Raw genomic sequence first — 13,878 nt, 5'->3', positions numbered from 1 at the left:
TTTTGCACCTTTTCGGAAATAACTGCCCAACTGTCCTTCTCTCCTTTGGGCTGTCCGAAAACTAGGCCTAGAACATCATCCTGAGTCCCTTGTCTGAGGCCAAGACCCACGGACCCTTGGTGGTTCATGTCAAGATCCCACCAGCCCATAACCGCCCATGACCCGACCACACCGGCCCGGACCATAACACTCCATCGAGCTGAGTTGAGCTCGTCACCAACTGTTCTCAGCTGAGTAAGCTAGTCTATCAGCTCCAGTGAGCTACCCAAGACTGAATGAGCTAACTCCATACTATCATCAGCTGGTTGAGCTTGCTCTCGGCCTTTGTCCAGCTACCGGTCACTCACCCAGCTCTCTTAAGTTTCCTTTTACTTCATCCTGGTTAAGTCTCAGCTCCCTGATGCCCTTAACCTTGTCTTTGAGCCATGATACGCTTGTCCTTAGGTCTGATGACCTGACTGGTGCGTCTCCTCGCACCATGGCTCGTCCCAACGATCCTATCTAGGATCGGGGATGCTACAAAAGGTTTCCGACCTTCATAAATATATATTTGTTTCGGCCATCAATGTACAAAGAATCCTTTAGCTCAGTGGTATAAATGGTGTTGTTTATATCTCAATAACCCGGGTTCGAGTAACAGGCTTGACACTTTTTCACACTTTTTTATAGTGGGATCCACATATCGCTGACGTGATGCAACTGCCCTATTATAATGTATATTTATTTACTAGAGAAATTCATTTAAAAAAAGTTAAAGAAAGACTTCAAAACTCTTCTTACTAGAGGTTTAGCCCCCGTGCAAGCGCGAGGCTGGGTACATTGTCGATGCATTGTGTTGTTTTGTCCATGTAATTGTATTGTTTGTTTTTTGATAAAAGTTAATTTTGTCATGTTGTCTATAATTGTCTAAAAATGGAGGATTGAAAGTTATAAATGTTGATTAGGTAGATCTAACAATGACCATAGTATTCATTTCGTTTATATTTTTTTAATCTTATATTGGTATAGATTTGATCGACCTCTAGCGTAAAAATGATCAAAGATAACCGAACTTTTGTAGTTGTTAAGTTGTGGTTAAAATAGTGTAAGGAAAAGGGTTTAAATTTTGATTTTAAAAATTTTAAATGTATATGTACAGTAAATAAAATTGTTTTCTTAGTTTACACGGATTTTTTTGTGAAACTTCTCAAATGTAGTCTTTTTGTAAAATTAAAGTAATAAGTAAAGATATTTATATATTTATATTGTTATATAACTATTTAGTATAGATGTTTAGCGATTTTTTTAATAAAAATGGTTTTGTGGTTTAAAAAAAAAACAACCGTAGACCAAAAAAAGAAATTGGTATAGCTTTATGTTTCAAGAAAATAAACTGGGTTTAAATTGTTTAGGTTTGAAATTTGGTGGGCCTTGGGACATTAGTTTTCTCTGCTTCTAACTCAACCGTTAGGTCGTTTTATTTTTTATCGCCGGGAGAGCTTATAGGTTCCCAGTTATTAATTCAACCCAATGATCATCCACCCCGCCAAAGGCATCTAGGAGCGTAGTCTCGTGCTTCCGAAAATATATATTTTTCAATATGGAACATTATTGTATCAAACATGAGTAAATGTATATAAACTGACCAAGGCTTTCGACTTGTTGTTCCTTGCTGCAATTGTCTTAAGTGACTTTGCGCAATGGTTAATATGGTGTCATGAAATTATTGAAATACGTTAGATTTTGTATGAATGGTCATTAAAGCTAATTTTGTTTAATTAAATTAAACCCTACAATTCACACAATTTATGCAAAATCAAATTTTATTAACACAATCATATATAGATCACAAGATTTTCTCATAATATTAACAAAAGTCTGAAGATTCCAAAAAGATTGACAAAAATCTTAAGACTCAATTGACCAAAAGCAAGGCCAAGTCAAATCTCTAAAATAAACATTGAAAAAACTCAAGAAACCTCTGCATCTGTAAGTAGACTTACTTCGCCTTTGTCTTAGATTTCTTGAAAAGACTGGAAGTTCTGAACTCAGCATCATCTCTAATAAAGCTCCACCAGCGAATGGTTAGAGGAACTGTGGCGAGGTGCCAAATAGAGTGAGCATCGAAGTAGCTTCCATACGGAGGGAAGTCATATATCTCTAAAAGCATACGGAGGGAAGTCATATATCTCTAAAAGCATAGCTAAACCTGAATCTATCACAACCACCCACAGTTTCCAATTAGAAGGATGCCTAGAAACAACTGCCCATCTTGCCCATAGGAAAAGCTGAGCGACTCTAATGGCCACACACACAATCATGTTCCAACCTGTAAACGACATTGAACTCACAGAGAATGTGGAGAAAAAAATGGAACTGGTTTCAGATACCATAGTCAAGTTTGTAGAAGTTAATGTACAGTACGTGGATGGTGACTAAAGCTAGTACTGGAGCGGATACCATGACTCTTGCAGCCTCCACCTGAACATCAAAGATTCTTAGGATGGATACGATGAGTGAGAATCCGAGAACGGCTATTGCAGATGAGTAGTCCAACCTCTTTGTGATGTCAACATCCCTGAGAAACCATAGAGACAGATCACCAGAAGATTGTGGATGATAAAAGTAATGTGTAGATGATTACCGAGTGTGGAAAACTGCACTCCAGAACCAAGAGTTCATGGACAGCAACCAACATATTCATAGTAACCCGTCCTATCTTTTTTAAGAGGCAACAAACTCTAACAATAGGCTTGCCTCCTTTATTCTTAAGGTCTCTGTCATCTATCTTGAACCTATAATATAGAAAATTAATCAGATAAAATTCTTATGTTTCTTTTTGATGTTTTCTTCTTAAAATTCTAATTCATAAAAAGAAATCAGACTTGTACGCTTACTTTGTTGTGTACCATCCGTAATCAGACTTGTTTTTGGACCGGTCTCGGTGAACACCTTGAAATCAAACTTCTTATTTGCCTTCTTTGACTTCATATAATTCAATGCAGTGTGATGATAGACAATCTGAAACATATAGCAACCAAAAAAAATGAAAGTAAATAATCTCTTAATTTTTTGTCGATACAATACCTGAGTAAAGTGGTTCCCATGAATTCACCATGCTTCTTGATGTTTTCGAGTTCCAAAAATGGGGGAAGTCGAGCAACAATGAATGCTTGATAAAGAAGATTAACTAACAGAAGTTCTGAAGATTCATCTATAATTTATAGGTTTGGCGTGAAGGAAACAGAGAGGTGGACATCGCTTCTGAAATAAATGACGAAAACATTAATTGGTAAATCAAGAGACATATGTTGAACAATAGGGAAGATTAATCTTTGATGTTTGCAGAGAAGCTGAACGGAGACGGCAAAGGTAAAGAGACGAAGAACAATAAAAAAACCCTAATCGACAAAACGCTGTGTTTAATAACATAATAAAACATTAATTGAACGGGAAAACTCAAATCATACCATATAATTTAAAAACCAAACGCGAGAACAAAATTACTAAACCAAACCGAGAATCATGGACTCCACGGTCTTTATAAAATGCATATGTGTACACCTTAAAGAGAGAGTAAACTCTCCTATCATAAATATATATTAGTTTCGGCCATCAATGTACAAAGTATCCTTTAGTTTTGTGATATAAATGTTGGTGCTTATATCTCAATAACCCGGATTCGAACTGCATGCTTAACACTTTTTCACACTTTTTAAAAGTGGAACCTACAGATCACTGACGTGGCGGCATAGGAATGAGGCAACTGCCTCATTATATCATAGATTTTTGCAAAACTCACAACACTGACAATATTAATTTGACTTTTTCAAATTAATAATTTATGTCATAAAAAGTGAAATAGAATCAATTGGGATAGTAATAATATTTTATTAAAAACTGAATTTAATCGGAATAATTACTGTATTCTTCTTATCATATAGATCAATATCTCAATTTGATTTTTATACAGCCAGTCCACTATCATCAACTAATAAAGTTTTACTTTGTCCCATATCGTGTATAGAGAGAGATCACGACCGTTTGTAATAACATTAAAATCAGTGACCGTCTGATATACCTGCCGCATGTTATTGAATGTTCACTTCACTGGTCATAGTCTACCGTTGACTTTTTTGATAACCTAAAACATGCGTCAAGACTTCATTTGATTTATACAAATGTATAGAGTCTTAAGCATAGACTACTTCATTTTCTTCTTAGCTTAATATCTATGAAACATTTATAATTTCAGATGTAAAACCATCCACATACTTCAGCTCCAAGCAAACACAAGTGAAATAACATTCGTTTCAAGGTCATCCGGTTTGATTGATTTTTTTTGGTTGTTTTATGATTTTAAATGATTTTAATATTGAATCCAGTCGGCCAACTCCAACCAAGTCTATAAACATTTGTTGAGGGCCGTCCCTGCCATAAGGCCAGTGAAGCTAGAGCTTTAGGCCACAAAATTATTACAAACTATAAGACCACAGTTTTTGAAAAAAAAAATGATTATAGTTAAGTGGTTAAAAACATACTAGGTGACCGGTCCGCACCCTGTGCGGATATAAGAACATGACTGGCCCGCATCCTGTATTCTCTCTCGGTCCGTACTTCACGAGAGGGAACACAGTAACGTCAGTACGAAGAGGCAGATATTGTGTGTATGTATAATTACAACGTCACAAAATATTTTGTGTGTTTACGAAGATACTTTTATTCAAAAAATAGAATAAATAGTGTATAGTTTTACAACTAACAGATTTTATATTATTATTAATTAAAATTGTATTGTATATGTTTCGTAATTCTTTATTTTAGGTGAATAATATTATTTTTCCATAAATAATAAACAAAAATTTATGTAGACATATTAAAAAAATATATAACAAAAATCAAAATGTTATCCATAAATAATATAAATTATGAAGTACATTTCTCGATAAAGAAAGAAAATTCAATTAGAAACTTGCAAAAAAATTAAATAAATTTTGTAAGCAATTTAACGGGTTAACATTATTTGATAGATTTATAAAATTCTAAATTTTATTGAACATGAAATAATATTAAATTGACATACCATCATCGGTCTCCTAACTCATCACAACCCATCTTGCAAATACAAAAAATAAATAATTGCAACAGTTTTTTTATTTTAAAATTTGTATTTGAAAAAATAAGTAGATTAAAATTACGTACCGTGACTACGAAATATTCTGAAAAACTTATTTGTAGACAACATTCAATATTTTTGTCTACGGCTTCCCTTCTTTACCAGTTATTAGGATTTTTAATCCAGATCTCGACTTAACTCTTGAAAGTTGCACTTGTAATTATCTTATATAAAATTTCGTTCATTGTATTTTATAGTTTATAAATATTCGTTAGATTATATGGCAAGTGATGTTAAATGATTTTAGACTTATTTTAAATTTTTAGTTCTAAATTAAATAAATAAAAATTAAAAACAATTGACCAATCAAATTATAACGATTTCTTGAAACTTCACCTATGAACCCCAATCTGCGATAGATCAGTCCACGAGATTCACAAAAAAAATCTAAATCCCTTACAGGTTGGGTTACTTAAACGTAGATTTGTCAATTTGACATATATGCACCATGTTGGTAAGTTGACCACGATTATTGGTGGAAGTAATATCCGGTCTAATAAAAAAAATGTAGCTGGTTCGATTATTAATTTTCTAGGTTTTTTGACTGCTTTGAAAATGACCTCATGAATTAAATAAAAAATGCATAATGCTAGCTTACTTATAAGATAGTATATTCAACAAAAAAATGATATAAGATAGTATTACTAAATGATACTATGTAATACTTTCTCCGGACTATATTCAACAAAAAAAAAAGAGAAAGTACTAAAGCACCTCTTCAATAACTGCTCAAACTTGGCGAAGCTTCTCAGCATGTTCAAGGTCTTCTGGATCACTATCACTCTCACGACCTGGTCTACATATAAAAAAAGGAAGACCATATTATCGTTACCAGTATTCAACACATGGAAATGATAGATCATACATGCTTTTTGGAGACAAGACACAAAGAGCTGAGTTCTTGGTTCTACCTTGTACGGAGAACTAACATTCTTGTTGCATCTAATAGGTCTTGCAACTGGACTGCACTTTTTTAGTTTTGTCTACAAAAAGAAAAAAAAATATAAAATGAATAAAGGCTCTGATAAAAGATGGATGACAGAAAAGCTGGAGCCTCTCGCACCTCAGCTCTTGGCTTTCCACCATTGTACTTCAGCATCAAGTTTAACAGTTTCTCCTCTGTAACATTTAGTTTCACCTTCTGTTTTAGAGTTCGATCGCCACTGTCATGTAATAACAAAATTTTAACAGATAGAAGTATAGAGGAGATAAAGGTAATTTATATGCTAAGAAAACATATTGTCGAATAACAGCAATGACACAATGTAGCTTTTCTGAGTTCCCATTGCCTTGGCGGGTTAGTCCTTTATTAGGCTGTACATGTTTATTGAACTTCCAAGGCAAAGTGGGTGGCAGAGTAGATGAAAGATGAGGAGCCTCTAAACACATTTTTTTTAGCACACAAGCAGCATCGTCATAATACCTTAATAGTATGAGAGGAGAGATTTGTGAATAATACTTTAAAGAATGAAAAGAGAATGTTTGTATTTTAAGGCCTTGGATGTTTCCTATATATATACAGTCGATTTATTTCTCATATTAATGACACACAATATTCTGCACAATAATTAATGAAATCGTTTAAAGAAAGATATTAAATGTGTATCGTCAAAAAATGATTTGCATATGATATGATTTTAACTTGCGCAAGTAATCCATATTAGAAAGGTAAGTTATTAAAAACAAACAACCTAATTAAAAACATTAAAATATTTTGTAAGTAATGTAATAAATATAATATCAACATGCGCTTGAATAATAAGGAAAGTTTTTAATATTTGTCTTAATTCTAAATCTTGCCCAAGGGTAAACTAAATCCATAATATTTAATGATTTCAACTTGCGCAAGTAATCCATATTAGAAAGGTAAGTTATTAAAAACAAACAACCTAATTAGTAGGGGTGGACACTTTACCCGATATCCGAAGTGGCACCCGAACCTGATACGAAAATGCATGTCAAGTTTTTTATTTAAAAAATTAACAAAAAGTTACATCCAATTTTTTTAAAAAAATAACTAAATTAATGTCTTTTTAGTTTTAAATTTTTATGTCCAAATTTATTAACCATTCAATCTATTAAAAATAAAAAATCAGTTAACTGAAAGTTATATTTTTAAATGAAAATTTTAATTTTTTTTTTCAAAATCTAAATATCCGAACCCGATCTGAAATAACCGAATCCGAACTAAAAATACCCGAACCCGACCCGAAGTACAGAAACACCCGAACGGGTTCTACACCTCTATACCGAAATACTCAAAAATCCAAAAAAACCGACTCGAACCCGAACGGGTACCCGAACGCCCACCCCTACTAATTAGAAACATTAAAATATTTTTTAAGCAAATGTAATTAATATGATATCAACATGCGCAAGTTTACTGTTTGAATAATAAGGAAAGTTTTTAATATTTGTCTTAGTTCTAAATCTTGACCAAGACTAAACTAAATCGATAATTATTATCCTCTAGCTATATATGGGCTTAACGAAATCGATAATAGTTTTGGGCTTGTCTACATAAGCGATTGATTAAAATAAATAAAAAATAAAATTCAAAAAAATCGACCAATAAAATTATAACAATTTTTATGAGAAGCTCTATATTAATACCATATCAGTAGAAATCACTAAATTGATTTTTTTTTTAATGTACGGGAGGATTCACTTTTTGTTTCTGTCGGAGTCCGCATCTTCAACGTTATAGTTTCTTTCTTCTTTTTTTCTATTGTGACATGTAGTTTAAATCACTTATTTGTTTCTTTTCTTTTTGTGTTACTTAACATTACGAATAATAATAGTTCAAATCAAACTAGTGATTTTATTTTATTAAAATGTCTACTAATAATCTGACATAACTATACTACTGTGAGTTAAAAAAAAAGTTAAACTACTATTTCACTTGTATCTAAAAAATATAAACTATTATATATGTATATATTATATAAATATATTTTGCAATTAAATATTATATAAATATATCTGCAAGTTAGAACTAGTAAAACGACGTATGCATTCAGTATATGTAAGAAATATGAATCCTAAACTTTTAATATACGCACCATTAGCGAATACCAGTACAAATCATAGCCTTGTTTAACGAGGAAGAAAATAAGAAACAATATAAAAATCTGTGAACTAGGAGTACTTTCTAAAGTTGGTAGGTTGCACAGCATTGCGTGAGTGAGATATTACACAGACACTACTTGTCCTCTAAAAAGTAGTGTAGATAATATTGTATAAAAAGGTCTCGTCTTATTTTAATATGTTTGATATCTTAAAAAAATTGCTTTTAAAGATATAATATAACATATTAAGATAACTTTAATTATATCAAAAATTAGACAACCAATTATATTCTTACTGCTATCAACTTTGATTAAATACTAGATTTTGACATGCGTTTTAAAAGCGTGGGTATTTGTTTCTTTGTAAATTTTATATAAATGTGTCAAACCGTAAATGTTGTTTAACCCAATCAAAAAGATAAGTTTTTGGTTTATTACAGGTCATTTAATTTTACTCAAATGAAAGAAGATGCTATATTTCTAGTAATCATTATTGTTGATGAGTTTTACAAAGTTTCGATGTGGGAAATGTACAATTCATATATAAAGATATTAAATATATTTAATGCTTACAAAGATTTCTTAAATAAATTGTTTGCTAAAATCTCGAGGATATATAATATTCTCAATCTGGTTAGATCAATAAAATCTTGTTAACCATGATATATATTATATTATACTATTTATTTTTAAAATATTAATAAAGAACAAATATCAAGAAAATAGAAAAATATGTTAAGTGGTTTAATGTTTTAAACGTCTAAATTACTTTTAGTGAATTACACGATTTTTTCTTTTTAAGTTTTATATAAATGTGTCAAATATTTGTAAGTTCATGTTTTTATATATTATTAAACTTTAATTCAAAATGCGGGAAAACATTTGGAGTTCAATGTTTTAGAGAATTGCTCATGTTTTTCACATGGTGACAATATTCTCCTCGTTGAATACAAGAACTTGGCCGAATTACCGGTTTTGCAGCTAGAAAACGCTAATTGAGGTAACCTATCCCAATTTTGACACTATCTAAAGATTTAAACGGTTGATTTAAAATAACTGAGCACTATTACACAAATTAATTTCTAAAGAGAAATAAAAAAAATTGTTTAAACCCAATTAAAAAGATAGACTTTGGGTTTACTATGACCCAATTGATTTTATTCAATCAAAATAGCATGCTAATTTATAGTAATAATTCTCGTTGATGAGTTTCACAAAATTTCGATGTGGGACATTTCCACTTCATATATATAAATATTTCAAACATATTTAACGCTTATAGAGATTTCCTGCATAAATCTTGTTAGATCAATAAAATCTTGTTACCCACGATTTATGTTATATTATTTATTTTTAAAAATATTAAAATAACAAATAGAAAGAAATTTGGGAAATATGTTAGGTAGTTTTATTTTTTAAAATGTCCAAATCACCTTTAATGAATGACAATTTTTTCTTTGTATGTTTCATATAAATGTGTCAAATATTTGTAAGTTAATGTTTTTATATATTATTAAAATTTAATTCGAAATGTGGGAAAGCATTTGAAGTTTAAATTTTTAGAGAATTGTTCATGTTTTTCACATGGTGACTGTATTATCTTCTATAAACTCAAAAACTTGGCCGATTTACCGGATTTGCAACCGGAAATCGCTAAAAGAGGTCAAACCACCGCAATTTTGGCTACTTGACGCAATAAATCAGTAATGATTTAAACGGTCAGTTCAACATAACTAAAACTATTACTCGACTAATTGTCAAATAATAAAAAAAATTGTTGTTTAAGCCTAATCAAAAAGATAGGCTTTGGGTATGAATGGTGACCAGGGAACGGCGAGGAATAATACATTCCCTAACGTTCCTAAAAAAAATCACCATTCACAAGGAATAATAATTCACTTTCATTCCTTCTTTTGTAGAGAATTAAAAAACAAAATTATTCTTTGTTAAATTTGATAAGGAATAATTATTCATTTTCATTCCTGCTATTTCATTCCTGTACATTCTTTTTTTATTCATTCCTTTTGTTTTCCGAATGGTCACCAGTTAGACATTTTTTGTTTACTGCAGCCCATTTGAAAGAGGATGCTATATTTATAGTAATTATTCTTGTTAATAAGTTTCACAAAATTTCGATGTGGGACATTTACACTTGATACATATAAAGATCTCAAATATATTTAATGCTCATTTCATAAAATTTTGAGAAATATTAATAAGGAAACAAATAGCAAAAAAATAGGAAAGTAGTTATTATGTTATTTAATATTTCTCGCAGACCGAAATTAAATTAGGAATCATGGTTAATGACAAACTAAAAAATGGTTAAGAGATAACCGGTGTAGAAAGTCAAAACTGCCCTTAATAAAAGAGAATGAAAGGCTAAACCGGTAGGGACAGAAATAGTAAAAATTCGGAGGTGTATCCTGTTTTAATAGTATAAATATTAGTTCAAAACTGTATTTGTCAAAATAAATTTTTGACCAAAACCTATTTTAATATGACAAAAAATGAGATTTTACGTGAGAAAAAATGCATCTTCGAGGAACATCGAATAGTTTTAAACCTCGATCGTGGGACAACACAAGGACCATGGCGGCTCAATCAGTTTGGTTTTGTCCTTATCTCGAGTTATCTTATCTTAGAATTAATGTGAGAAAAGAAGGAAACGTGGGCTCTAAGAGAAGAGAAAACCTTAAGGAGGGATTAATTCTCTCAAAGATGATGGCTTCAAGGCTATTCTCTTGTTTCATTTCTCAGCATATTGATGCTCCTCCTTATACTCAACTAGAATGGTTTGTTTTCGTCTATTCTTCATATTGATTCATCAGTCAAGTACTAATTGTTTAAACAAAACCGGCAAACACTAATTAGGGGAAATGACTATAACACCATATATGGAAGTTGTATCTCACAGCAAGAAACAGGTCACTGAAAATGAGGTTTCCTCTACACTTACAAACACGAAAATATGGGTGAAAACTACAAAAAGGAATGTAAACTTATCATCAGGCAAGGTCAACACATGTTCCATTGTCAAATTCTCATACGGTGTACTAGATTCTCTGAAAGTAGCAGAGAATGTGGGACGATGATCTCATACCCAAGGCTGTAGTAAACTTGGGTCAGTGACTCAAAACAACAAAAGGTCTTTTGTTGTCCTCAAATTGCAAAAACGAACTATTTGTTCGACCATTATAGGTAACGGAACTAAACATAAGAAAATAGGTGACTGATGTTTAAAGAAAAAACATCAGGAATATGTTCGTATTGAATTCTAATGATCGATACTGGGATTTATGGAATGGAAGTAGACGGAGACCTCACAACTTGGTGGTGAGACGGAGATTTAGAAATGTCTAGAAGTGTTTCCTTTACATTCTCACCTAATGTTTCTATATTCTACACTAAGAGAAATAGGGAAACTAAAGGAAAAAGAGGTCCCATGCATATTGATCATAGTGTGAGGCTTTCAATTCCGGACTGAAGGCTAAGTTTTGTTTATTTCTTGTCTTTTCGTTTTAGACATTGACAGGGGGCCTGCCTTGCTACTCAGAAACAAGTACTACATATACCATGGAAAGGACTAATTCCTTCCTTCCAGTGTGGCAAAACGACAAGAATTAACAAAAGAGATTCAAGATGTGGAAGAGAGGGTAACAAATCGAGACATTGAGGCTACTCAGCGTGTTGGAGACAAAGTACCAGCAGAAGCTGGCACTCTAGACGAGTTTTATGAGGCTCAAGCCCGGTGCTAACTCCGGACCATCGAGAAAAGATGATTGAAGAAGCTTCAAGGGTCCCAAGTGCCAGAGTTGTGAAACCAATCCAGCATAAACTAAACCTTGTAAGCAGACCGTTTGTTCTCGAGTTGTTTACTTGTAACTTTGAAGTCTTTTGTGAGATATCTGGTGGCAACTATCATAGTAAGTCATTTAGTTTAACTTCTCTGTTGGTTTGTGACAGGCACAGTCGAAGTTTAATAGAGCAGAGAAACTGTTGTCCAAGATAGAAACCTCCATGATTCCAAATGGGCCTGATTATGATCAAGATGTCATCTCTGAGGAAGAAAGAATCATGTTCCGGAAAGTGGGATTGAAAATGAAGTCATACTTACCCTTCGGTGAATCCTTTTAACCTAATCATTCCTGTCAGATTCTTGTGCAATGTCTCCTTTTAAAACTCTTTGCATGGATCTAACTAACAGGTATCCGTGGTGTATTCGATGGGGTGATCGAGAGTATGCATCTGCATTGGAAGCACAGAGAACTAGTGAAGCTTATATCGAAACAGAAGAGTCTTGCGTTTGTTGAAGACACAGCTCGGTTACTAGAATACGATAGCGGTGGCGATAGAAAAAGTTCCTAAAGGATTTGCACTTATTTATTACCGTGGAAAGATTTACCAGAGACCAAGAAATCTCCTGACAAAAGCAAAAGCATTAAAACGTTCCATTGCTATGCAACGCCATCAGGTTCGGAAATTTCTGAATTACAAATTGCATTTTAATGTATTATCAAAATAACAAATTACAAATGTTCTGATCTGTTCACTTCATTCACTACTTATTGGTTCTTGCAGACTTCTGAAAACCCGACAAATTAAAGTATATGTTGGATTAAGGAAAATCTGAAAGTTGTGTAAATACTAAATAGTGGTTTGGATACATATTTTAGAAAATAGGTACACTATAATGTAATTATTGTTAAATAAAATAAAGAGAGATATTTTGAGATTCCCAATGATGTCATGGAAGAAATCGTGATGAGGCTTCCGGTGAGATCGATTATGAGGTTCCAAGCTGTTTCAAAGCATTGGGAATCCATGATTAAGACCAGAGATTTTGGGGCAAGACACATGGCTCATCAGAGAAGCAAAGATCCTAAACTCATGCTTGTCTCGTATGGTCTCTCTCATATCCGTTTTGAGCAAAGGGACTTGGAGACGACTTCTCTTGAAGAGAGCCTCCGTTTGAAAACTGAAAAGATTGAGGGTGCTGCTATGGCGATCTCCGAATGCTGCGATGGCCTTGTCTGCTACTACAGATTGACTCAAGCAGTGGAAGTGGTAAACCCGGCCACAGAAACGTCCTTGGTCTCACTCCCCTTAGCGAAATTTCAGCAGCTCCATAAAGACCATCCAGACCGGGATATGGAGCAGGAGATAGAGGCGATTACAGATGAAGATGATGGTCCTGATCTAGTTCCATTTATATTCTTTACTAGGTTTGGATTTGGGAAAGACAGCCTCACAGGACGATATAAGATAGTGTGGCTCTATAATATATATCCTGCCACCTTGAACAAGAAGAAGAAGACCAGATGCGAGGTTTTCGATTTAGAGGAACGGAGATGGAGATTCGTGACTACCAGACCTCTCGATCATCACCAAATCTTGTCTTATCAGAGGCCATCGTTTGCAAACGGATCCTTATACTGGCTCACGGGAGATGAACAAGGATACCCATCAACACAAACCAAGCTCATAGTTTTCGATATTCATACAGAGATGTTTCAAGTCACCTCAACACCACCTTTTATTTCCCCTGACGCCTCTGGTGACAAAATTGGTCTATGCAATCTTGACGGTCGTCTGTGCATTTCTGAGCTCAAGGGAGATTGTACGCAAGAGTTTTGGTGGAGGGTTGAAGAATGC

At 33.1% G+C, this 13,878-nt stretch overlaps 2 protein-coding genes and 1 pseudogene across 3 annotated transcripts in view; 1 reads left to right on the top strand and 2 right to left on the bottom strand.

Moving 5' to 3' along the window:
- LOC106292188 overlaps window positions 1–480 on the bottom strand; it is an 8,482-nt pseudogene extending 8,002 nt beyond the window's left edge.
- Window positions 481–1,978: 1,498 nt separating this feature from the next.
- LOC106292187 (post-GPI attachment to proteins factor 3-like) lies at window positions 1,979–2,891 on the bottom strand. Its single transcript, XM_013727804.1, is given in 6 exon segments — window positions 1,979–2,114; window positions 2,146–2,308; window positions 2,370–2,557; window positions 2,624–2,669; window positions 2,672–2,720; window positions 2,877–2,891. Coding segments are annotated over 6 exon segments (597 nt in total).
- A 10,067-nt stretch (window positions 2,892–12,958) lies between these two features.
- LOC106292865 (putative F-box protein At2g02030) overlaps window positions 12,959–13,878 on the top strand; it is a 1,884-nt gene continuing 964 nt past the window's right edge. The window contains exon 1 of one of the 2 annotated variants that reach the window (XM_013728534.1): window positions 12,959–13,551. In XM_013728534.1, coding sequence (XP_013583988.1) covers window positions 12,973–13,551 — 579 coding nt within the window. In that variant the 5' untranslated portion in view covers window positions 12,959–12,972. Of the gene's footprint in view, window positions 13,620–13,878 lie in introns of both variants that reach the window. The other variant, XM_013728535.1, reaches the window with a different exon arrangement.

The sequence above is a fragment of the Brassica oleracea genome, chromosome C5 (genome assembly GCF_000695525.1).
Source record: "Brassica oleracea var. oleracea cultivar TO1000 chromosome C5, BOL, whole genome shotgun sequence".
In the NCBI taxonomy this organism is placed as follows: domain Eukaryota; kingdom Viridiplantae; phylum Streptophyta; class Magnoliopsida; order Brassicales; family Brassicaceae; genus Brassica; species Brassica oleracea.
Note: the sequence above shows the minus strand (reverse complement) of the source record. Positions and strands in the feature narration are given on the sequence as shown.